This window comes from Cervus elaphus, chromosome 18 (assembly GCF_910594005.1).
Source record: "Cervus elaphus chromosome 18, mCerEla1.1, whole genome shotgun sequence".
NCBI lineage: Eukaryota > Metazoa > Chordata > Mammalia > Artiodactyla > Cervidae > Cervus > Cervus elaphus.
This window is the reverse complement of record NC_057832.1, coordinates 83,781,037-83,806,635: the sequence shown is the minus strand read 5'-3', so window position 1 is coordinate 83,806,635 and position 25,599 is coordinate 83,781,037. Positions and strand designations below refer to the sequence as shown.

Genomic DNA, 25,599 nt, shown 5'->3' with positions numbered 1-25,599 from the left:
GGCCAGGGTTTACATTAAATTAACACGCATAAAAAATGATATGGTTGTTCCAGTGAAACTCGAGACACTGAAACCTGAACTTGATAAAATTTTCATGTCACAGAATAGTTTTCCCATGTAAAGATGTCAAGATTGTTCTTAGGTTGGGGATTGGCCCGTGGGTGGAGCTTGCCAGATCCTACTGCTGTGACCCTGAACTGCAATCATGATTACTGTCTCCACTCTGACAACTCGCAAAAGGGCTTCCCACTCAGTACCTCGTTTATCTCACGAGGCTAATGACAGCACACCAAAACTCCTTTCCCCTCCTGAATCTGGCTGGACCTCCGGGTCTGCTGGCCCCTGCCTCTTCTCAGGCAGGGAAAGCGGCAGCCCTATTTGCCACTTCCCAGGGGAAGGGTGTGACAAGCTGGGGCAGTTGACTAGCTAACAGGTGGGTGAGGAAGGACAGCTGGGAGGGGCTCCTGGGGGCTGAGGGTTAACAGTTTCACTGGTTATCTAGGTCAATTTCAGGATGCCGCCCTCTATCCAGTCCCTTCAATGACCCCCACTCTGGCTCCCCTTACTGGTGCCATTGACCTATGTAGCAGGACTCCAGTTCCTGTTTCTTAGCTCTCCTACACAGCTGTACCCATTTTAGGATTTGCTTTTACTTTTGCCTTGTCTCAGAGCACACTAGTTTTGAGTTAGTTGCAGGGAAAGGTCCATCCAAGGGCCCTGGAACCGCCCACATCCGCAAAGGCCACATGACCCAGCCTGAGGGTGCTTGTGAGGAGTTGCTACCTCTCACCAGGGAGGATGTCAGCAGGGTTTCCCCTGGTATGCGGTTCTGAGGTGTGAGGCTTTCTGCCTCTGCCCTCCTCAGGCTGTAGCTGCAGTGACTCAGGGTGAAGGAATCTTTGGGTACTTTTCCATTCATGACATCAGTAACAAACTGAACGTAAACGTGGCTTACTTAACTTTTTCTGGCTCAATCAGCCTTGGCCTAACCTGCTGACATTCCTTGAAGAGATCACCAAAAACAAGCTAAACAGGCTTCCATTACAAAACAGTTTATGAGATGAAAAAGATCTTGAGGATGGAGCAACTCATCCTAAAAGTATCAATCCACATGCTGGGGTCTCAATACTTCGGTGTGTAACCAAGTCTGACCCACACTGGTGTAGAGAACAAGAGCCAGAGAACCCTATTAAGTCAGTGGAACCCACTCTGGGATCTCAAGGTACAGCTCTTGATGACAGGTCCTAGTGCTCTATCAATCACTCTGCAGTCTCAAAAGCAATGGGAATGAGAGACACCTCAGGGGCTCCTCAAATTTGGCTGAAACTCCTTCAGGAAGGGCAGGGCCCTCCTCTTTGTATCTAACACACAAAAAAGAAACAGAGGCTGGGCGGAATTACAAATTTTAAACTGTTTTATTAAACATCGCTTTTTATTCAGGAGATGTCAGAGCGGCCTGGGTCCCAATGTATAGTGAAGATCCTTGTTCTGGAAGCAGACAATATGGCATCCAAACCTGGGGTCAGAGGAGGTCAGTCAGATGTACACATGTCAGCTGGGCCAAGAACCAGAAATTCCTGACTCCTGGAAGGGGAACAAGTGAGGATTTAAACTTCTTCAGAAAACTGGTGCAAAGGCCTGGGTTCAAATTCTGCTGCACCTTCACCAGGTGCATCAATGTGGGCAAGCCACCACCTCAGTTCCCACTTTTTCAACTGTTAAAACAAGCTGGAAACAGCATGGAGGCCTATTGTAAAAATACCTGTTGTAAAAATAAAGTGATATAAGGATATGGCCAGGGATTATTGAATTAAGTGGATGGTTTTGAACCTCTTGGCAGGGAGACCTACAGCAAATGAACAGAAATGATCTGCTAGGACAGACCCGGCATACTTACCACTGCGGATTCCCTGGAAGAATCTATCATCCACAGAAGGAATAACCTCTCAAGTCTCTTCTAGTTCTCTCATCCTGGGATGTCTGCTGCTGAAGCTGGAGCAGGAACACAGTGCAGAGCCTGCTGGGTTGGGGGGCAGTGCCTGTCAGGAACTGTGAAGGATCTGATATACCCACAACCAAAGGCAGGTGACAAAGTAGCCTGTCAGTTACACGGATGCTGGTAGGAGTTGCTTATTCACCACAGCAACATCTAGAGCGTCGGTGTTCTCCAACCGGCCCCATTTCCCACAGGTGACACAGGGGAGCCAGGAGGCACCTGCACATGCAGTGGGCTGCATCACAGAACAGGCTCTCTGAGCACAGGAAAGCCAAATCCTTTACGTCGGACAGAAAGCGTGCCTGCTGTCTGCCCTGGAGGCACTACGTCAGATGTCCCAAGGCTGGCTGTTACCTGAGTATCTTTGAAAATAAAGTCAAAAGGCAGCTAGAATCTCACTCTTGAGGACTGCAGAGACATGAGACTCACCTAGAAGTGCCTCAGACAGCAACTTCAGGAGACGGGCGTGTTCAACGTTTGCACTGAAGAGACGGATCCAAATTTGCTAGAAGCTTTGACCTTCAGGGGAGAAGGTGTGGTGTGATCTCACTGTCCAGGAGCACAGGAGCTCTGCTATGACCATGCTGGCCGCTCTCTCCATCCTGGTGTATCTGTGCCTGGACCCTACAGCCCTCACACCAATGGCATTTCCCTCCAATCCAAACTTCCTACCCATTTCTGGATTTCATTCCTCTCTCCCTGTCTGGAATTCTGGAAAAGAGCAGACTGTAGGATTGGAGAGGCCTGACTTGCCATTTTCTGGCTAGGAAAGCCGGGCACACAATTCTGACCATGACTCCTTCATCTGCATTGGACCTAAAGCTACCTTATGGTGGTCCTCAAAGATTTAAATAGGATTTACAATTAAGTTGGGCACAAAACATAGTTCAACCAACATTTGTGCCCTCCTAGCCCACGAGGTCTTCCTTTACAATCAATGCATACTGACCTCACCCTCTGTAAGTTCCATGGGCACCCAGCACTGTTGCAGAACTTAGCCTTTGGTTCTATCTTGTTTACCAGCTAATAGTAACACCCTGTATGTCAGTCCCTCAGGGCAGGGCCTATCCCCATTATTTCTTTCTACTCTATATTCCCTGCTGCTGGGCTAACTCCACCTTTAGCACTCCCTCTGAGCTTCATTTTCTTCTGTGAGAGTTTTGTTGGAAAGATAGAATAAAATTTTCAAAGAGCCTGGAACACACCTAACACCCAAAGTCCAAAACAATTTCTGCAAAGATATCAATGTTCTCTAATCTGCATGGTTCAATATAGTAGTCGCTTGCCAAATGTGGCTACTGAGCACCTAAAATATAGGTAGTGTGAAGGAAAAACTGAGTTTTAAATGTAACCATATGTGTCGAGTGGTCACATCAAACAGTACAGGTCTGTGCGCTGCCCAGAATGCCAGATAGGGAAAGGAACAAGCAACTGTCTGAAATTTCTATAACCTTGCTCTGGATGGAGCAGGGCAAGGCCTCAAACCGTTTCGAAATTTTCTTGCAAGCACTGTAGGAATGCACAGGGTCACCGCAGACCCAAGCACGCTGGAGGCTTGCGGCCCACATTCCTTCAAGTTCCTAAAGCTCTGGGCAGACAGCAGTACTTTCACTTAGCACCAGCCTGCACCAGAACCTGGAAGAGATCATGAGGTTGAATTAAGCCTACTTGGGTTTCTACGGACACAAATAGACCCACAGTAGGGAAGAACAGACGAGGGACAACAATCTTTTCTGGCTCAGAGAGTGAGGGAAACGGTCCTGGGGGAGGCAACCTGACAGAACAGGGTTAACTTTAACTTCATTTCTTACGAGCCTATAAATATCCTCACCATCACATCATTAAACAAAATAGCTCTGTCTTCCATATTCTCGGTATTTTTCTTTTTTCACTATTCAGAGAATACTTAGGAACTGCAGACCAAAAACAGGGACCCACTTCTGGGAGCGGGGGGCTGGGCCGGGGTAGCGTCACTTACCAGCACATCTTAGAGGAGCTCCGCTGCGGAGCAGCCGAGGGTCGTCCACCTGGAGGGGGCACACGGTCAGCTAGAGGCAGGTCTCGTATCGCCTCCCTAGTTCTCGCCCCTTGGGAGGTCATACCCAAAACCTTATTCCTCCCGGCGCCGCCCGCCAAGCCCGCACGTATACTCCGAACAAGACTCGAAGATCGGTTAGAGTCCCCCTGCAAACGCGGGATCGAACCGCCAGGGCCGAACACCCGGAATGCGCACCGGACCGACGGGCCCAAGCGCTGGACAACTTGGGGAGAGCGCGCCAGCTCCCACTGAGTCCAGCGCCCGGCAAGTCACACCCTAGCAGGGCCTCCAGCCTCCACGATCCTCACCTGTACTTAGCAGGTCGCAGGCACCACCTGGGACCCTCGATGGCAGTGGATGGTAACAACATCCAGGAGCACCCTTACCACCGCAATCACACTTGCCTGCAGTAGCGCACATTCTACTTGCGTCACCACGCTTCCCGCCCGCAGTGGTAGGTGCATCACGTGACCCGCGGTCCTGCGCGGCGCCAGGAGATGACGTCACGAGAGCGCCGGAGCGAGGCGGGGTGTGCTTTAGCTGCTCCTTTCGGCTGAATTGAGAAGTGGATGGGAGGCTCACCGCCTTACTGCTACCTCGGGGCGGAGACTGAGGGAAGCGGGCTTCGTAAAGGAACAGGAGTACCAGAGCCGGCGGGGAGAGGGGCGCGGGCAGGCTGGTGCAGGCCAAAGGCAGCACACAACTCAAGATTATGTTTCAAAGGACCTGGGAACCCTCTTTCTGAAATATTGTCAAGGGACTGAAACTCTGATCTCCTTGTGTCTTGGAAGGTTAAGAGCCCACTTGTCGCCTGACTTCAAATTGCATAACCTGCCTAGGGTAACGGGTTATGTGCTCTTAGCTATATAGAAGAGTAGGATTTCTATGTTTGCATTTTTCTTCATTGTGATGCGCATCACATTCTGGTTTAATACTTACCCGATAATAAAATTGTTTTCTTTCTCTTCTAACTTTGTGGAGAGGTTCTCTGAGTTGAGAGGAAATTTTGTTTTTTGTGTGTGTATTTTTTGACTGTACTGCGCAGCTTGTGGGATCCTAGTTCCTCCACCAGGGACTGAACCCCGGCCCACAGCAGTGAAAGCACATGAGTCCTAACCACTGGACTGCTGGAGAATTCAGCAAGTATTTCTGCCACACTGGCTGAGAAAAGCACATTGGAAATTACTGAGACTAGCAAGGGCGTGGCTTGTTGGAGATACAGTAAGTACTAATGGGGTTTTAAGAGTCTTCTACATAAGGAGATGCATGAGAACTACATACTCAAGTCTTGAACATTAGGCTAGGAAAGCAAGAACTTGGTTCTGTAAAGAAAAGCAAGCAATACTGAAAACTCATATTTTATGTATGTCTGCATGCTAAGTAGATTCAGTTATGTCTGGCTTTTTTCGACCCCATGGACTGCAGCCCGCCAGGCTCCTCTGTCCATGGGATTCTCCCGGCAAGAGTACTGGAGTGGGTTGCCATGCCTACCTCCAGGGGATCCTCCCAACGCAGGGTTCAAACCAGTGTCTCTTACAGCCCCTGCATTGGCAGGAGGGTTTGGGGGAGTGGCGGGGTGGGGTGAATCTTTACTGCTAAAGTTACCTGGGAAGCCCTTTTTTATGTCTAGTACCTAGTAAATATATTCAATTTGACTTGGAGAATTTTGAGCATTACTTTGCTAGCGTGTGAAATGAGTGCAATTGTGCGGTAGTTTGAGCATTCTTTGACATTGCCTTTCTTTGGGATTGGAATGAAAACTGACCTTTTCCAGGCCTGTGGCCACTGCTGAGTTTTCCAAATTTTCTGGCACATTGAGTGCAGCTCTCACAGCATCATCTTTTAGGATTTGAAATAGCTCAACTGGAATTCCATCACCTCCACTAGCTTTGTTCATAGTGATGCTTCGTAAGGCCCACCTGACTTTCACATTCCAGGATGTCTGGCTCTAGGTGAGTGATCACACACACCATCGTGATCATCTGGGTCATGAGATCTTTTTTGTATAGTTCTGTGTATTCTTGCCACCTCTCCTTAGTATCTTCTGCTTCTGTTAAGTCCATAACATTTCTGTCCTTTATTGTGGCCATCTTTGCATGAAATGTTCCCTTGGTATCTCTAATTTTCTTGAAGAGATCTCTAGTCTTTCTTTTCCTCTATTTCTTTGCATTGATTGCTGAGGAAGGCTTTCTTATCTCTCCTTGCTATTCTTTGGAACTCTGCATTCAAATAGGTTTATCTTTCCTTTTCTCCTTTGCCTTTAGCTTCTTTTCTCAGCTATTTGTAAGGCCTCTTCAGACAACCATTTTGCCTTTTTGCATTACTTTTTCTTGGGGATGGTCTTGATCACTGCCTCCTGTACAATGTCACAAACCTCCATCCATAGTTCTTTAGGCACTCTATTTATCAGATCTAAGCCCTTGAATCTATTTGACACATCCACATCCACTGTATAATCACAATGGATTTGATTTAGGTCATACCTGAATGGTCTAGTGCTTTTCCCCACTTTCTTCAATTTAAGTCTAAATTTGGCAATAAGGAGTTCCTGATCTGAGCCACAGTCATCTCCCGGTTTTGAGCAAATGCTCAAAATTCTCCAAGCCAGGCTTCAACAGTATGTGAACTGTGAACTTCCAGATGCTCAAGCTGGATTTAGAAAAGGCAGAGGAACCAGAGATCAAATTGCCAACATCTGTTGGATCATCAAAAAAGTAAGAGAGTTCCAGAAAAACATCTACTTCTGCTTTATTGATGACACCAAAGCCTTTGACTGTGTGGATCACAACAAACTGGAAAATTCTTAAAGAGATGGGAATTACAGACCACCTTACCTGCCTCCTGAGAAATCTGTATGCAGGTCAAGAAGCAACAGTTGGAACTGGACATGGAACAAAAGACTGGTTCCAAATGGGAAAGGAGTACTTCAAGGCTATATATTGTCACCCTGCTTATTTAATTTATATGCAGAGTACATCATGTGAAAAGCCAGGCTGGATGAAGCACAAGCTAGAATCAAGATTGCCAGAAGAAACAGTAATAACCTCAGATTCACAGATGACACCACCCTTATGTCAGAAAGTGAAGAAGAACTAAAGAGCATCTTAATGAAAGTGAAAGAGGAGACTGAAAAAGCTGGCTTAAAATTCCACATTCAGAAAACTAAGATCATGGCATCCGGTCCCATCACTTCATGGCAAATAGAAACAATGGAAAACAATAGAGAAACAATGGAGAAACAATGGAAAAAGTGAGAGATTTATTTTTGAGGGCTCCAGAATCATTGCAGATGGTGACTGCAGCCATGAAATTAAAAGATGCTTGCTCCTTGGATAAAAAGCTATGACCAGCCTAGACAGCATACTAAAGAGCAGAGACATTATTTTGCTAACAAAGGTCCATCTAGTAAAAGCTATGGTTTTTCCAGTAGTCATGTATGGATGTGAGAGTTGGACTATAAAGAAAGCTGAGTGCCAAAAAATTGATGCTTTTGAAGTGTGGTGTTGGAGAACACTCTTGAGAGTCCCTTGGACTGCAAGGAGATCAAACCAGTCCATCCTAAAGGAAAACAGTCGTGAATGTTAATTGGAAGGACTGATGTTGAAGCTGAAACTCCAATATTTTGGCCACCTGATGTGAAGAACTGACTTATTGGTAAAGACTGTGATGCTGGGAAAGATTGAAGGTGGGAGGAGAAGGCGATGACACAGGATGAGATGGTTGGATGGCATCATTGACTCGATGGACATGAGTTTGAGTAAGCTCTGGGAGTTGGTGATGGACAGGGAAGCCTGGCATGTTGCAGTCCATGGGGTCGCAAAGAGTAGGGCACGACTGAGCAACTAAACTGAACTGATGATATTCAGTTTATAGTATTCAAATCCCATTATTTCGTTAAATGTCATGTGACAGAGTAGGAACATGGTTACTTTCTGCTAACATGGAAAGTAAGTGTGAAAAATGTGTAAGCATTAGTTGCTCTGTCATGTCTGATTCTGCGACCCCATGGACTATAGCCTGCTGGGCTCCTCTGTCTGTGGACTTCTCCAGGCAAGAATTATGGAGTTCGTAGCCATTCCGTTCTCCAGAGGATATTCCTGACCAGGTGAGATCCAGGTCTCCTGCACTGCAGGCAGATTCTTTACTGTCTGAGCCACCAGGGAAGCCCCAACATGGAAATTAACCTACAGAAGTTAAATGGCTTGCTGAAGATCTCACAGAAGGCTAGGGCTTGATACAGGTTGTTTAAGCTCAGAATTTACTGCTCTCCATTCTCTCATTAGCTCCATGTTACTCTGCCGTGAGATAATCAAAGAGAACCAGGGAAGTAAATGGTTATGAAGGGTCAGAGTATGGATGTGAGAGTGGGTGTGTTTGTGTGTGTGTGTGTGTGTACGTGTGTGTGTATGACCAAAAATGGTGGACTTGCCAAGGACTGAAATAATTTTTTTTTCTGAAATGATAACCAACAAAAGTCACTAGAAAGGGCAAGATGCTCCAAGTAATAAAAAATGATACCAAAACATTAAAAACCACACAATCAAAGCTCAACTTCCTTATACAAGGAGGCTGCATGAGACTGGCTCAAAGAGAGACAGACCTATGAGCAATATCTTAACTACTTCAAATATTGAAAAGAACTTTTTCTAAAACCACATCTCCAGACTTTCCCAACGGTCCAGTGGTTAAGAATCTGCTCGCCAATTCAGGAGACAGAAATTTGATCCCTGGTCCTGGAAGATTCCACATGCAGTGGGGCAACTAAACCTAAGCTGCACAGCTACTAAGCACACACACGAGGGCCCATGAGCCACAACTACTGAAGCCTTTGTGCCTTAGAGCCTGTGTTCCCCAACAAGAGAAGTCACCACAGTGAGAAGCCCAATTGCTGCAACTAGAGAGTAGGCCACACTCACGGCAACTAGAGAATGCTGGCACACAGCAACTAAGACCCAGCACATCCAAAAACAAATAAAAATAAAACCACATTTCCGAATAGTAACTTCTTTATTCTTCCAAATCAATTGGGATGTATGCCTGGAAATAAAGTTAGTGATTTGGCTCTGAAAGAATATATAGAGAGTAACAACCACCTGGAGACTTCACTGGTGGTCCAGTAGTTGACTCCACGCTTCCACTGCAGGAGGCCTGGGTTTGATCCCTGCTCAGGGAACTAAATCCCACATGCTGCAACTAAGACCTGGCACAGCCAAACTAACAACCCTGAAAAAACAATAAGGAATCTGTCTTCCTGAGTTTTGTGAGCCATTCTAACATTATTTGCATTCAAGGAGTGGATCCTGGGAACCTCCAATTTATAGCTGGTTGGTCAGAAGTACAAGTAACAATATGGATTTTTAATTGTCATCTGAAGTGGGATGCAGGGCAGTCTTGTGGAACTGAGCCCTTTACCAGTGAGATCCAATGGTATCTACAGGTTGCTATATCAGAATTGATTTAATATAGGACAGATAGCTGGTGTCAAAAAATTGGTGTGGGAAAAAAGCCCACACATCTGGTGTCAGAAGTGTGAGTATGGTAGTGTGAAAGCAAGGGAGAAATATAGGAATTGAGTGAGATTTTCCTAACATTAGGTTAAGGGAAGTTTTAGTAGGGTTATTGACAGCATTATAGCAGGATGAGTATGCAAAGGTACATTAGTGGAAGATCTAAAATATCAGGCCTCTTTTCAGTGAATGGTGGGGGAATAACCACTGAATGCATTGCATTATTTGTGTCTGTGAATGTGGGAAGCTAAATTATTGCCGGAGGGAGATTGAAAAGTCATTTCCCACACTTCGGCTTTATGTGCCAAAGGGACTGGAATACCTAATACCTTTAGGGAGTACTAGAGACCACTCATTTCTTTGGTATCTTTATCAAATAGGGTTCAATCAGGAGATAGAAACAGTGTAGGAAACATTTACTATAAAGAATTATTAAGTATAACAGAAAATTAGGGTAACAAGGGAATCGGTATTAAGCGTGAAAAGAACTCTGAATACAAGAATAGTAGATACAAGGAGCAACTACTGTACTGAAGGCTACTGCAGGGAACACAGGCTCTTCCTTCCCCTGGGGCTGAGGTCCAGACTTTGTCAGAGATAGGATAGCTACAGCTCACCGAATGGCAGAGAGGTGCTGGCAAAGCTTGCTGAAGTGAACCCTCTACTGCAGTGGCCCCCAACCTTTTTGGCACAGCACCAAGGACCAACTTCGTGGAAGGCAATTTTTCCACGGGCATGGTAGCTGGGATGGTTCAGGCAGTACTGTGAGCAATGGGGAGCCATGGGGAAGGTAGATGAAGCTTGGCTTGCTGGCCCGCTGGTCACCCCCTGATGTGTGATGGCTTCGTTGCTAACAGGCCTCCCAGAGGATTGGGGACCCCTGCTCTAGAGTGCAGGGAAAACTGTTCTTGGAGGGGGTCTTGCTGACCACTCCGGATATAAAACTTCTCAAGATGAGTGCTGAAGGAATCTGCCGGCTGCTGGGTGTTGCTGGCAGGCCCCCACTGCAGAGTCAAGTGCTTGGGAGAACCCAGAATAGGAGAAACTACCCCTGACGTAGGAAGGTGCACGCTTCAGAAGCCTCTTTAAGCATGTGCCTGCCAAGAAAACTCACTGAATCTAGGTAACAAAGCCCCTTCCCTCTCACACTGCCTCCAAGCAGTTTCTCCTGGCAAAGCTTCATACTGGGTTACTTGGCAAAGGACTAATGCTCAAAAGGCCAAACTCCATCCTGCGATGAGAATTGAGAGTGAATGTGAAGCTGAGAGATAATCTACTGACTGCTGCCACAGGAGGCAATACTCATAAAAAAGATCAGTTGAGGCAATTAGCGGTTTGTTTCGTGTGAGTTTACATGCTACCTGTGCTGCAAGGTTCTTACTGGCAGCTTAGTCGTGGCAAAAGAGTGGGCCTGCTGCAGCTAACTCCAATTTGCAGTGTACTTTTTGGCCAAACCAATCCGTCCGGATCTCATTGTAAAAGTACTTCTAGGTGACTGGTTAAAGTTCGAAGAACTGTGGTGTTGGAGAAGACTCTTGAGAGTCCCTTGGACTGCAAGGAGATCCAATCAGTCCATCCTGAAGGAGATCAGTCCTGGGTGTTCATTGGAAGGACTGATGCTGAAGCTGAAACTCCAATACTTTGGCCACCTCATGCGAAGAGTTGACTCATTGGAAAAGACCTTGATGCTGGGAGGGATTGGGGGCAGGAGGAGAAGGGGACGACAGAGGATGAGATGGCTGGATGGCATCACCGACTCGATGGGCATGAGTTTGAGTAAACTCCGGGAGTTTGTGACGGACTGGGAGGCCTGGCGTGCTGCAGTTCATGGGGTCGCAAAGAGTCGGATACGACTGAGCGACTGGAATGAATTGAACTGAACTGAACTTCTAGGTGACTGGTTAAAGTTCGAAGTTTTATTCTGTAGGGTCCGGACGTGTTCTGTTGCATTGAAACTTTCCTGACGGGTTTGTATAGGAAGTCTGGAACATAGGAAGTCTTCCTAGTGCCTGCAGGAATGGCAAGTAAAGGGAGAAAAGAAAAGGGAGAGGTCCTGCGCCCCTCGCCCAGGCCCGGCTCCTCCAGCAGGCCCAGCTTTTGGCTTCCCGCCTTCCCCGTTCCGCAAGCCCCGCCCTTCTATCCCCACCGCCCTCTCCGCCGGTCCCGCCCCTTCGTCAGCTCCGCCTTCCCCTCCCACAGGCCCCCTCCCATGGCCCCACGCCCTACCTTCTTCCTGCGCTTTACCTTCCCCACAGGTCCCACCCATCCCGCCAGCCCCGCCCTCCGTTTCCTGTCGGCCCGAGCTCCCGCTCCCTGAGCGCGAGGCAGGCTGGGAAGTTGGCTGCCGTAAAGATGGCGGCAGACTTGAAAAGCTGGAGGCGCTCCCGTAGCTCTGAGGGGCAGGAGGACGGGCTGAAGGCGGGGCAGGCGCGCTCCGGCCCTCCCAGACGGGCGTGGGGGGGTGGTGGGTAGGGGCGCGACAGACGCGCTCCCGCGTCCTGAAGGGGCGGGGAGGGCAGGCTAGTTCTCGGCGGCTCTGAAGGGTTGGAGGCGGGGCGTGTGGGCCGAAGGGGCGTGCGCGCACGGGGCGGGGCGTATTCGCGGGGGCGGGGCCGCGCCCTCGGCCCGGAAGTGCGGGGTGTGGGGTGCAGGGCGCGGACGGCCCCTGGCGGCCACGGGCGGCGACTGCGGCCGGGCGAGCGGCGCAGGACCGGCGGTGGCCGCGGGGCCAGGGCGAGCATGTAGCGGCAGCGGGCGGCGCGGCGCTCCCGGGGCGGGCCAGGCCGCGGGGGCCGCTCGCGGAGACATGGAGGAAGAGGGCAAGAAGGGCAAGAAGGTGAGCCTTCAGAGCGCGTCCGCCCGAAGGCTGAGCCGGGGGCGTGCTGGACCCCAGACCTAGGCAGGCGGAAGGCTGAGGGGCTGGGGCTGGGCGGGGAAGGGCTCGGGGGACATGGGAGGGTCCCTCGGGGCTGCCCGTCGGTCGGCCGGTATGGGGCGTGGGAAAGTCTGACTTGGGAGGTCCGTGGAGGGGAGTTCTGATTTAGGTTCGGTGTGGGGAGGTCTAGGACGGGAGTCCGGCGTGGGAAGGCCCGGCACGGGGAAGTCCGAGGTGGGAGTCCGGCGTGGGGAGGCCCCAGGTTGGAAGTCCGGCGTTGGGAGGCCCGGAGGCTCACTCTGTTGGAGGTGAGCGTGGTGGGCACGCCCGGGCCCCCAGGTGAACGGCGCACGGTCGGGCCCGGGACAGGGTCGCTGGAGTCAGTCTCCGCGCTGGAGTAGGAGACGAGCCCCTGGACAATGGGTTTAGGTGGTCTTTTGCCTGCAGGGCGCGCGGGGGAGGAAGGAGCCACGCCTTTCCGCCCCTTCCGGTCAGTGACTCTCCCCCAAACCTAGGCTCTCCACATGGCCTTCCCGGCGGGTGAGTGACCAGGGGCTGCAGAGCAGCTGGCCCCGGTTATGGGCCAGAAAGTTTTCTAGGGTCAGTGTCTTTGAGAAAATGGGGTGTAAGGTTAACGTAGAGACATTTGCTGCTTAGTTGACTTCATTATTGGCGTATCAAGTAAAAACAAAAACTGCTTCATGATACAGCCCGTTCACGCTTCTGCCGGCGCGGGCTGAGTTTTGCTCTACCTGGTACCAGCTGAGCGATTTCAGTTACATTTGGCAGTTGGATTTAGGACATAGTTCAAGAGGCTCCTTAGTCTGTGTACTTTTTAAACTGTCTTTAATTACAGGCTCGAGTAATTGATAAAGAAACTCAACATTTCAAGGAGACAAATAACCACATGGGATAAGCTATCATTGAAATGAAAAGTGGATTTCAATGAAATGTATCTTTCTTAAGTACAGGCTTTATAATCCCAAGTGTCTTACTTGTTATTTTCATTTTTACGTATGTGCACTTTTATGCACAAGTTTAAAACAGACCTTTATAAATCTTTTGATTTTCTGCTCTTCAGAGCCAGCTGTGTCCTTCAGTTGAGGATTACTCATCACAAGGGGCCCCATTTCAAAAGGTATTTCAAATGAAGTGCAGCCAGATGGTCTTCAGGAGATTGTGTTCTGCTTCTCTCACTTTATTTACTCATTGTTTTGTTACGTTTTTAGCACACCTGTCTAAATTGAAGTGCGGTATCAGTTGCAGTTACCCGCAAAGTTGGCTTAAGTCTGGAAAACAACCCAAGAAAGTGATTCTGTAAGCAATTGACCACAGAGGGATGCTGCCCACCAAAAAGGGAAAAATCTGAATTTAATGTTTCTACCAAAGCTGGTAGAAGGCTCCGTAAGAAGTGCAGTCAGTTGCATCCTTCCCTGTCACAGATAGGCAGGTGGGCCAGGACCCTATAGGAGAAGGCCTGTCACCAGCACTCTTGGCTGCCAGCATTCTATAGATTAGCTGGCTCAGTTCTAGAAGAGGACCAATCCTAGCCACATGGTATCTTCCACAGTCAGTCCAAACGGTGTCTGCTAAGGAGAATTATTCATTTCAAGTGGGTACTAGCCTGTCTGTGACAGGGAAGGATGAGAATGACTGAATTTTTTCTAGAACTTTCTACCAGCTCTGGAAGAAATATTTGAATATTCAGCATATTGAGAGAGACAGAAGTGGTAAGACACTCCTGAGTTTTAGGAATAGAAGTAAAAAAAACCAGTGAAACTCACGAATTTTATCATTGGAGGCAATGGAAAGATTAAAGCCTAGAGAAGATTAATACATTACATTGTTTATTAAAGGAGATAGTCTGTTATTACATAGTTGCCTAAGCCAGGAGTTTTGTGTTTTCTCTGTATTTTGCCACTGCCCTAGCCCATTTTCCCACAGGCAGACTAGACAGAAGGCTCTGAGGCATAGATTCCTATCCAGGCCACGACTTAGCACACTTTATCTCTTACTCTCAGCCAATTGCAAGCCACCAGAACCTTCCTGCTCTCTCTCCCATTCAGTGTGAGGTCACATACAACTCAGTTTGATGCTTAAGTTATTCTCATTATGCTAAGTTAACCAGAGCGCTCTATTTTAAAGCTTCAACACAAATTCAAGCTAAAGCAGCAAATAAAGACTTAATAGTTTTATGAAAGTAGCATTTGGACATTTAAATTCTCTTTGCACGTTAGCTTCCTCAAAAAGTGCAGATTTAAACCTTAAAAAATGTGCACTGTAGGCTTTTCAGGTCTTCAGATGCTTGTCTCGGTGTTCTGTCGAGCAGTTATTCAGGCTTGTTCTAACGTGGCCTATTTCCTCAGGACAGGACTCATCGAGCTGCCAGAGAACCAGTAGACCAGAGTGGATTTCATATAAAGTGTGCAGGTACAGCCCTGTCCTTTCTCAGGCTACCCTGGCACATATGATGAGGATGACTTGAGCCAGTAATGCCCGGTAGAAGGCGCTGGGTGATGGGGTGTGGGAGGAGCTGGTGGGGAGTTGGGGAGGCCTGAGGGATAAGCATGTGGATAGAGAGGTCCACCAGCTGCCAGAGGCCTGGGACCCGGGGAGTGGGAGTGACCACGGAAGTCCCTCTCCTGCCTAAATGTCCCCAGAGTGACTGGTACCTTTCAGACCACAAGTCCTGCTTGAGGGTTTGGAGAATAAGGCTGCCTCCTTATAGAACAGACCCAAGATCCATGAATTTTGATACTATTCTGTCAAGATGTAATTCTTTTTTGTAGGAAACTTGGGTGTACATCTGAGTTGTATTGTGGGCCTTTTAATAAAAACACTTGACTCAGATGAGGATCACAGCCCTTGGGAAGACATAGTTGTGGAAAGTCACTGTTGGCCCTCAGCCATGTTCAGGTCCTGGTTTCTGCTGCTTCTGCTGCTGTTGGGTCTGAGGTCCCATGATTTCAGCCTGAATGACGTTAAATCTTTTTCCATTTATCCATTTTATTTGTATTCTTTAAAAAAAAAATTATAAAGTACCCTAGAAATATAGGACTTGGTGTAAGTGATAATGAAGGTACTATTAACTTTGTCAGGTGTAATGTTTGTATTATGTTTTATCAAGTTCTGAACTGATAGATGCATACACTGAGATACTTATAGGTGAAATAAGATGACTTCTGAGATTTGCTTTGCTCAGACTAGAGAGAAAAGAGGGGAGATAGCTGAATGCTTTGGCAGTGGGTATTCATTATTTGTTATTCTGCCTACTTCTGTGAATTTTTGAAGTTTCCGTATAAGAAGTGGGGAGAAAAAATTCCTCTCTGTTGTGGGTCCCTAGTTATCAGCTCATGTACTTGCCAAGTCATCCCCTGGCTAATGTCTATGAGGAACTCTGAGCTTGCGCTAGACTAGCCCTCAGGCAGCCGTATGTTCTCCACAGGTATGTGTGGGTATGTGTAAGTGTTTGTATGGCTGAAATGAAAGTTTAAAGAAACAATTCTAACTATAAGCAGTGCACTCTCGCTTTTTTTTGAACTGCTGGTCATGGCCTAGTAAATTGCTTTTATAACTAAATTGATTCTATAGGTGTCCCAGTGATAATATGGGTTAACAGAGTGACTTTGGGCCTCTATACCTTGTTTTGTTTTCTCTCGAATAGTTGCCACAGGGATTCTTGGGTGGCATTTTGGCGCCCTGGGCTGAGGAGGCCAGAAGACCACTGCAGGAGGTATCTGGTGGGGACCAGATGTCAGGCCATCAGTAGATGAGTCCAGAATAACTGGCAAACATGGGTCTCATTCCTTTTCCAGTTTGGATAATTAACATTTATATAGTATCATGTATTTATTATTTTTTTGCATTAGGAACTTAGATTCCCTGTTCTTCTTCAGTCAGATTGATAATCCACTGACCGTGATAGTTTAGACTCAGAAAGCTCATCAGAATCTTAGTAGTACTTTTCTGTTTCTGCTCTGATCATCATTTGAGAGGAAGATAGTAAAGGAAGACATTTCTGTGACAAGTCTACAAAGGAACTGCTTTGGAATGAGAAGGGATGTCAGTATTCTACCCTGTGTAGTCAAGGACAAGTGCCTTCTGTCCCCTATAGGTTTGGTCACTGCAGTTACTGTGGTCTTTTGTTTCTTCATTTCTGTCAGCAGTAATAACCCAGCTGCCCCATCTTCATCACCACCCGGGTGTGACTCAGTTAAGTACTATAGATTTAGCTGATCTGTGTGAAATCATCCTGTTTATATATTTGAGTGCCTGTTTCATGCTTAGTGCAGTGAGAAGGGCTGAAGACATTGCATTTTGTTTGCAGAGTAAGCTCTTCACACCACGTTAGAGAATGAGAGAGGGCCAGTGCCATTATATCAGGAGAGACACAGGCATCTGCTAATTCCCCTGGGGGACCATGTATGTGATATGCAGAAGCAGGAGAGGTGCTGGGAGGGCTTGGCGCCCAGGGCATGGGAGGGTGGAGTTTGGTTTTGGTCCTAGGTACAGCTGAAGCCATTGGGGGTTTTCATTCATTCCTTTAAGAACTGTTCATTGCCATTGACTTTGCGCTGGGTGCAGATGCTAAGGAGACACAGGAGCTCTGTGGCCACAGAGCTTGAAGGGAAGCTCAGTGGACAGACGAGGACGGATTTTAACGAGTGTGATTTGATAAGAGTGAATAAGGAAACATTTTTGTTATGAAGACATCAAGTACAAGTATAGAGAAAGTCTTCTAACAGAGCCCCTGTCCCTCAATGTCAAGTATCATCAGTGCATGGGCAGCTTGTTTCAGGTACACTTTTTCCTCATCCACCCCTGCCCCCGAGCTGTTAGGGGCTGAACTGTATCCCCCCCCCGCCCCCCCAGTTCATGTGGTGAAGCCCTGACCCCCAGTACCTCAGAATGGGTATGCATTTAGAGAAGGGCTTTTAAAGAGGTAATTAAAGGTAAATGAGGTCACTAGGATGGACCCTAATCCCATGTGACTGATATCTTTGTAAGAAGCAGCAGTTTGGACACAGGGACACCAGGGATGTGCATTCAGTAGAAAGATGACCTGAGGATCAGGGAGAAGATGAGCATGTCCAAGCTGAGAAAGAGGCCCCAGGAGAAACCAGCCCTGCTGACACCTTGGTCTCGGACGCGCAGCCTCCAGAACTGGGAGAAATATCTGTTGTTGAAGCCACCAGGTCTGTGGTGCTTTGTTCAGGCAGACTAAGACAGTGGGCTATTTTGAAGCTGACCCTGAACATCAGGTTGATGTGCTGAGTCTGGTGTAGTCAGTCCTGTGCTAGGGTGGTTTTGGTGGGGCCCTGTGTCAATCTAGCCCGGAGGTTCTGGGGACCTGGTCTCCACTGTAATCTTAGACATGGACGAGCTGCTTTAAGAAGCGGGATCACATAAAACAAAACAAAACAAAAGAAGCGGGATCACCTGCATGTGCTCTGGGCCACAAACTGCCCACTCTGTGGTCATGTGGCCTTGGGTCTACAGCAGGGCGTGGGCCTGAACCATGTTGCCCAGCCTCCACGCCATCATCCTGACTGGTGATTTTTGTGGGCCCTCTCACTACTCCTTTTGCTCTTTCTTATCTCTCAGTCCTAGGCCAGTGGCTCTTCTGCAAATGAGGCGCTCAGTTTTAACAGTTACGCAGTTGAGAGTTTAGATTTGGATTTGTCAATTTAGCAGGAATAAAAAGGACATTTTTTTCTTAGGTCTGTGCCAGTGCCAAAAATGTTGCAGTTTTTCCTCCTAAGTGTGCCTGAACAGTAGCAGTTTTCTGCTGGATTGTGTTAAGAGTTAGGTGATTTGATCACAGGCATTAGATGTGTACAGTGCCATGAAAATAATCCTCTTTAGTGAGTGCAGTAGGAAGTTGGAGTTTGGGCTTTTGTTCGAGGCTTAGGATGGTGAACTGCAGTGTGTATCTTGTAACCCAGGAGGTGGAATGAATAGTTGAATTCTGAAAGTGAGAAAAATGGTCAGTCTGACCCTGTTGTGTTACTGTTCTTCGGTAAAGCCTGTTGTGGGAGTCACCTGCTCGGGCTGGGGTATGTTGTTTCACCTGTGTTGTTACCTGTGACTCTGAGAGGAAGAGAGACTTTTATTTGAATCTTTTATTCTTCATTCTATGGTTTGAAATTACACACACTATTTTCCCCAGATATATAATATGCTTCCATGTGTTGTTACAGTAACTCTACAGTCAGGTGTGGTTTGGAATATTTCATTTTCCTTTTGCTGTTTACACGGGGGGGATACAGTTTTGTTAATTAAATGCCTTGGACAGACCTGTATGTTAGGTATGTTATCCTCCTTGTCACATGTCAGGAAATGTTCTGGGACCGACTGTGTCTTAAGTGTTTTATTACAGCTGGTGGACATGTCACTCTTCAGTTTTGTTCTGAGATATGCACAGTGTCTGAAGCAGACCTGCCCATGGTAATCTGATGTCAGACCTTTTTCAGCTCTGTTCTGAGGCTCCTTTTCCCAAATAATCGTGCATCTTCAGTCCCATTTCTCAAAAGGGAGTATGCAGCCATAGTCTGCTTCCTCCCCATGCCCCCCCGAAACATTTTAAAGGGTTTAAATTTTTATTATGTATTTATTTATTTGGCTACACTGAATCTGAAATCTTCACTATGGCATGTGAGATCTAGTTCCTTGACTAGTGATTGAACCCAGGCCCCCTGCATTGGGAGCATGAAACCTTAGCCACAGAATCACCAGGGAAGTCTCTACCCAAGCATTTTATTATGAAAAGTTTTGAATACACCAAAGTTGCAAGAATTTTATAGCAAATACGCATATATACACTGCCTAGATTCTGCCATTAATGTTGGCTGTATTTGTTTTATTCCATATCTACCCATCTTTTCATCCTTCTACCCATCCATCAACCCATTTTCTTTTTCTGATGCATTTCAAAGTAAATTGCAGACATCAGTTCACTATGATCTAAACACTTCAGTGTACATATCGTTAGAGTTCAATATTTGTTTACAATTTTCTTTTGCTGTAGAATTTATGTATGGTGAAGTGTAGACATCTTAAATGTACATTAGCTAGGGACTTCCCTGGTGGTCCAGTGGTTAAGAATCTGCCTTCCAATGCATGGGATACGTCTACTTCTGCTTCATTAACTGCTAAAACCTTTGACTGTATGGATCACAACAAATTGTGGAAAATTCTTAAAGAGATGGGAATTGCAGACCACCTTACCTGCCTCCTGAGAAACCTGTGTTCAGGTCAAGAAGCAACAGTAGGAACTGGACATGGAACAACAGACTGGTTCCAAATTGGGAAAGGAGTACATCAAGGCTGTATATTGTCACCTTGCTTATTTAACTTATATGCAGAGTACATCATGTGAAAAGCCAGGCTGGATGAAGCACAAGCTGGAATCAAGATTGCCTGGGAAAAACATCAGTAACCTCAGATATGCAGATGACACCATCATTATGGCAGAAAGTGAAGAGAACTAAAGAGCCTCCTGGTGAAAGTGAAAGAGGAGAGCGAAAAAGCTGGCTTAAAACTCGACATTCAAAAAACAAAGATCATGGCATCCGGTCCCATCACTTCATGGCAGATGGATGGGGAAACAATGGAAACAGTGACAGAATTTATTTTCTTGGGCTCCAAAATCATTGCGGATGGTGACTGCAGACTTGAAATTAAAAGACTCTTGCTCCTTCGAAGGAAAGCTGTGACAAACCTAGACATCATGTTAAAAACAGAGACATCACTTTGCCAGTAAAGGTCCGTCTAGTCAGAGCTATGGTTTTTCCAGTAGTCAGGTATAGATGTGAGAACTGGACCATAAAGAAGGTTGAGCACCAAAAATTGATTCTTTGGAACTGTGATACTGAAGAAGACAATTGAGGGTCCCTTGGACTGCAAGGAGATCAAACCAGTCCATCCTGAAGGAAATCTGTCCTGAATATTCATTGGAATATTGAATGGAATGCTGAAGCTGAAGCTGAAGCTCCAATATTGTGGCCATCTGATAAGAGAAGCTAACTCACTGGAAAAGACACTATACTGAGAAAGATTGGAGGCAAGAGGAGAAGGGTGAGACAAAGGATGAGATGATTGAATGGCATCACTGACTCAGTGGACATGAGTTGGAGCAAACTTCGAGATAGTGAAGGACAGGGAAGCCTGGTGTGCTGCAGTTCATGGGAGTTGCAAAGAGTCAGACACAACTTAATGACTGAACAACAACATCAGTATTCTATTTTACATATATACCACAATTTGATTCCTGTCACCTTTGGTGGACATTTAGGTTCTTTTTGGTTTTGTATTATAATGAAAAGCTTCTATGAACATCTGTGAATGACTCATTGTGTGGACGTATGTTGTCATTTCTCTTCCCCAGATAGCTAATAATGGACTTGCCCAGTTATATGGGAACTATATGTTTAACTTTATAAAACACTGCCAAGCCATTTCCTACTGAATTTTTGTCTGCTAATTCTGTCAGTTGTTGAGAGAAAGGAGAGAGAGGGTGTTAAAATCTCCAGTTATTGTTTTAGATTTGCTTGTTTCTCCCTGTAGTTCTGTTTATTTTAGCTTTGTGTATTTTTGAAACTCTTCTTATGTATATGCATATATAGGATTACTGTGTCTTGAAATGGTTTTTTTTTTCGTTATGAAATGACCATCTTTATTTCTGGTAATCCTTTTTTTGAAATCTCTTTGGTCTGATACTAATATAGCCACACTGGCTGCATGTTTGCACTCTGTGTCTTTCTCTGTTTAAATTTTCGGCTGCTCTGGGTCTCCTTCGCGGTGCGTGGGCTTTTCTAGTTGTGGTGCACAGGCTTAGTTGCCCCAGGACATGTGGGATCTTAGTTCCCCAGCTAGGAATCAGCCCGTGTCCCCTGCATGGCAAAGTGGATTCTTTTTTTTTTTTGCAAAGTGGATTCTTAACCACTGAACCATCAGAGAAGTCCCCCAGAGCTGTGTTTTTATCATAATTACCAGAGGCAGAAAAACCCATTGCTGCACATTCTGTTGGTGGTATTTTATCACCTGGAATACTCTGGGTAGAAGACATTCCATAGCCATGAATTTCCCAGAGTACAAAACACCTGCTTGGGAAATCCTTATTTCCAGAGACTCCCCGGTGCCACATCCCTCTTGGGTCTGCCGCCTCTGTCTGCCTCATCTCGTTGAACGCCCACTTTCAGCAGTAGAGTGTTGTGTTCTTGCCTCTCTGTCTTTTTCCTTCCATTTTTGGATCTCAGATACAGAGGAATAAGTTAATCATACATATGGTTGGTTCCTGCCAGGCCTATCTGGTGCTTTCTCTTGGTTTTATTTCTTCCCTTATTTGCTCTTTTTCTTTGAAACCCAGTCCTCACTCCTCTTTCATACCCCTCCTTTATTGGCAACCATCCTTACTTATTTTACTCGGGTCCTTTTGTTTGTGTGTGCCCTTGTAAAATGTGTGCTGTTTTGATGTGTGTTGTTTAAGAATCTCTTTATTTTGACATAATTTCAGAACTAAGGAAAACTGCAGAACTCGCTTGGGAACTCCTGTGAACCCTTACAGAGTTAGTGCTGCGGTGGCGGCTGTCGGTGTGCTATGACTCCCACAAGAATGAAGCTCCGGCGTCATTCCGCATGTGCTGGCTTTGGGTGGCTGATGGAGAGTTCAGACAGTAAAGACCTACTGCTCACTTTGCCAGGTGCAGGCAGACTGACTTTTGTTTTCTTCCTAGAGGGCACAGCTTTCTTCTGGAAGGCCCTGGTAGTGTCCGAGGCGGGAGTCAGGGAGCTACCTATTGTAGCAACACGTTCAGGCCTGGTTGCCATGCTGGGTCAAGTGGGTGCAGTGACCCTGCTGTTTGAGAGCTCCATAAACCAGAGGCTTCTGTTACCCTGACTGGGTGGAGCCTTGAGCCCAGACTTGGGATCAGTAGTGTGTCTTGGTCCTTTAGGGCTGCTAGCCACTCTTGCCATGCAGGGTCACCTACACCAATCTCCAGGCCCTCACATCAGCTTCTCTCTCAGTTACGTGGGTCATTGAAAACAGCTAGTGCAGCTCAAACGGATAAACCACAGTCAGTGTTCAGTTCAGCAACACAGGAATGTGTAGGCCATGGGGGATCAGGCTCCTCAACCTTGTCCTCCTCCCGACAGACCTCCCCGACTAGGTCCCACATCCCAGCCTGGGCTCTTGTATCAGTAGCCATCTCCTCCCACCCAGTTGCTCCACAGCCTCCCTAGCCAGCTTGGCTTTTCTCTTTGTTCTGTTGGAACTCCAGCCTATAATAGAATGTCCTATTTATGATGACAAATACATACTTTAGGGTTAAAATTAACAAAAACATCCAGGGAATTCCTTGGTGGTCCAGTGACTAAGACTTCAGGCTTTCACTGCCAAGGGCACAGGTTCAGTCCCTGGTAGGGGAACTAAGATCTCTATAAGAGAAACTCCTGAAACATACAAACATGACCTTAAAGGAGTGGAAGACACTTTGTATTTGGGTAAATAACGGCGTCCTGACTGTATCAGCTCTCCTTGAGTTAATTTTTAATGTGATCCCAATAAATATACCTTTGGACTCTTTAATGGAGGGACATCACTTGACTTAAAGCTCATTTGTGTTATGAACAGGCAAGAACGATCTCTGAAAAAGAAGAAAAGCAAGGGAACAACCCCAGATTGGGTCATGCTGTCATCCCTCTGATTAAAGCTGTGGGGTTGTCCTGGAATAAGCTGCAGGAAGTGGAGAAAATACAGAAACAGACCTCACTCCGTGGGGAACCTAAGAGCACAGTAAAATGTCATTTTGAAGTGGTGGGGATATTGACTGATGGGTGGTACTAGGGTAACTGGTTGTATGGAAAGGGATAAAAGCAGATCCATCCTTCCTACACTAGAGTGAACAAAGGTGGTTCAGAGATTTAAGTAAAAGCAAAAATGATTAAGCCATAAAGGTACTAGGCAAAAAGATGGGTGAATTCTTCAGTGATGTGGGAGCTGTGGGACCTTTCATTATTCAAAATTCAGAGCAGTGAGGGGAAAACGCAGATCTGATAACATAAGCATAAAGTAAAAATGCTTCCCAGGTGACTCAGTGGTAAATAATCTGCAGGCAATGCAGGCGACCCAGGTTCCATCCCAGGTTGGGAAGATCCCCTGGAAAAGGAAATAGTCAACTCCCTCCAGTACTCTTGCCAGGAAAATCCCATGGACAGAGGAGCCTGGCGGGCTATGGCCCATGGGGTCGCAAACAAGTTGAATGTGACTTAGCGACTAAACAACAAGCAAAGTAAAAAGACAACAAATTAAGAAAAATATTTGCAACTTACAAAACAAAAAGTAATTACTCCCTGTGTAAGGTGCTTCTAAAAATAGGGAAGACAAAAACAGGACCTGATAAGAAAAAACAAGTCGAGAGAATAAAGACTGAAAAAGGAATGTAAATGGCTTTTAAATGTGTGAAAAGGCAACTGAGACTCTTGCATAATGAGAGAAATGTAAATTAAGACCAAAGAAAACAAAGAATGAGCTACTCCTTTTCACCTTTCAGGCCAGCAGAAATCCCTGCTTGGTCACGCATGAGGAACTGACCAGCACAGCCCTGACACCTTGTAAGGGGCAATGCCTGGCTGAACTAAGGTGCCCTGAATGACCCAGCATCTCACTCCCAGAAACCTCGAAGGAAGCATTGGCAAAAACATGAAGCAGTTTGTGTACCAAGCTGTTCCTTTTGGCCACTTCCCACCCCTGGGATACAGGCTCACGAAACTGTTACATCCTCATTGCAGGGTGGGAGGCAGCGTGGAGCCTTGTGCTTGGGTGTGGATCTGAATGCTCTGCTGCTTAGATGGTTATCTAGTGGGGAGGGGTTGGTCTCTTAGCGTGGGCCTTGTGAGTTTGAAACCATGTTATGTTTTACAATATTACAAGTTGAATCCAAACATTTTAAAAAATAAAGTCACTTAAAAAAATCAAAAGCGAAGTATAAAAATAGCAAAACCAAACAAGACGGAACCCCACAGAGAGGAATTATTTCACTTAATTAAATGATAGAAATTTGACAGCAGGCCGGCAGTGGGACATGCACTAAGGACGTAAAAAGTCACAAATTGTTTTCAGTAATCATTTTATTAGTAATAGTGGTGGTGGTGGTTTAGTCACTAAGTTGTGTTCGACTCTTGAGACCCTAGGCCCTGTTGTCTGCCAGGCTTCTCTCTGCATGGGATTTTCCAGGCAAGAATACTGGAGTGGGTTGCCATTTCCTTCTCCAGGCAATCTTCCCGACCCAGGGATTGAACCCCAGTCTCCTGCACTGCAGGCAGATTCTTACCCACTAAGCTACCAGGGAAATATAATACTGATATTGTTATTTTGCAGCTCTTAACAATTGTGTTAGGATTTGTGGAACATAGTTACATTAGCAACATTATTCTCTGACTTTCATCCTAGGAGGATTGGGTAGGTGCAGAGAATACCAAGGAAGACAATCAATAACCCTATAATCCTAAATTTGAATTCTATAAACTCTGGAAGTTTTTCTCTTAAACACAAGATGCTTATTTCCTCGCTGTCTCTGGCACAGAGCCCCGGGAGGCAGCAGCACCTTCAGTGAGTGGTGGTGGGCCTGAGGTAGCTCTTTGCTCTGGGAGCAGCAGTGCCCATCGGAATAGTGGCAGATTCCACTATGCCACTCATAGTGGCGGGAGAGGTCGCCACTGGCCTGGGGTGTCCTGGAGCATCCATGAGAAGATGACGAAAAAAGTTGGCTTAAAACTCAACATTCAGAAAACTAAGATCATGGCTTTCATTCCCATCACTTCATGGCAAATAGATGGGGAAACAATGGAAACAGTGAGAGACTAATTTTCTGGGCTCCAAAATCACTGCAGATGGTGACTGCAGCTAAGAAATTAACAGATACTTGCTCCTTGGAAGAAAAGCTATGAGCAACCTAGACAGCATATTAAAAAGCAGAGACAATACTTTGCCAGCAAAGGTCGAGGTAGTCAAAGCTATGATTTTTCCAGTAGTCATGTATGGATGTGAGAGTTGGACTATAAAGAAAGCTGAGTACCGAAGAATTGATGCTTTTGAAGTGTGGTGTTGGAGAAGACTCTTGAGAGTCCCTTGGACTGCAAGGAGATCCAACCAGTCCATCCTAAAGGAAATCAGTCCTGAATA

The 25,599-nt window shown here is 46.4% G+C and overlaps 1 protein-coding gene, 1 long non-coding RNA gene and 1 other non-coding gene across 11 annotated transcripts in view; 1 reads left to right on the top strand and 2 right to left on the bottom strand.

Annotated features, from left to right (window-relative positions):
* Positions 1–1,393: 1,393 nt before the first annotated feature.
* Positions 1,394–4,479, bottom strand: LOC122674641. 2 transcript variants are annotated; one of them, XR_006335012.1, is made up of 4 exons: positions 4,343–4,479; positions 2,426–2,515; positions 1,898–2,020; positions 1,394–1,584 (listed from the first exon to the last, which is right to left on the bottom strand). It is a non-coding gene; the product is annotated as an uncharacterized LOC122674641 (long non-coding RNA). The 2 variants fall into 2 exon arrangements; XR_006335011.1 differs by having other exon boundaries at positions 1,898–2,017.
* Positions 3,426–3,557, bottom strand: LOC122674989. Its single transcript, XR_006335146.1, has one exon. It is a non-coding gene; the product is annotated as a small nucleolar RNA SNORA9 (small nucleolar RNA).
* Positions 4,480–12,187: 7,708 nt separating the features above from the next.
* CCM2 (CCM2 scaffold protein) overlaps positions 12,188–25,599 on the top strand; it is a 51,492-nt gene continuing 38,080 nt past the window's right edge. For 2 of the 8 annotated variants that reach the window (XM_043872020.1, XM_043872017.1), the window contains exon 1: positions 12,188–12,377. In XM_043872020.1, the coding sequence (XP_043727955.1) occupies positions 12,348–12,377 (30 nt within the window). In that variant the 5' untranslated portion in view covers positions 12,188–12,347. Of the gene's footprint in view, positions 12,378–12,863; positions 12,957–13,497; positions 13,555–13,645; positions 13,734–14,782; positions 14,847–25,599 lie in introns of all 8 variants that reach the window. The other 6 variants (XM_043872019.1, XM_043872012.1, XM_043872014.1 and 3 more) reach the window with 5 other exon arrangements.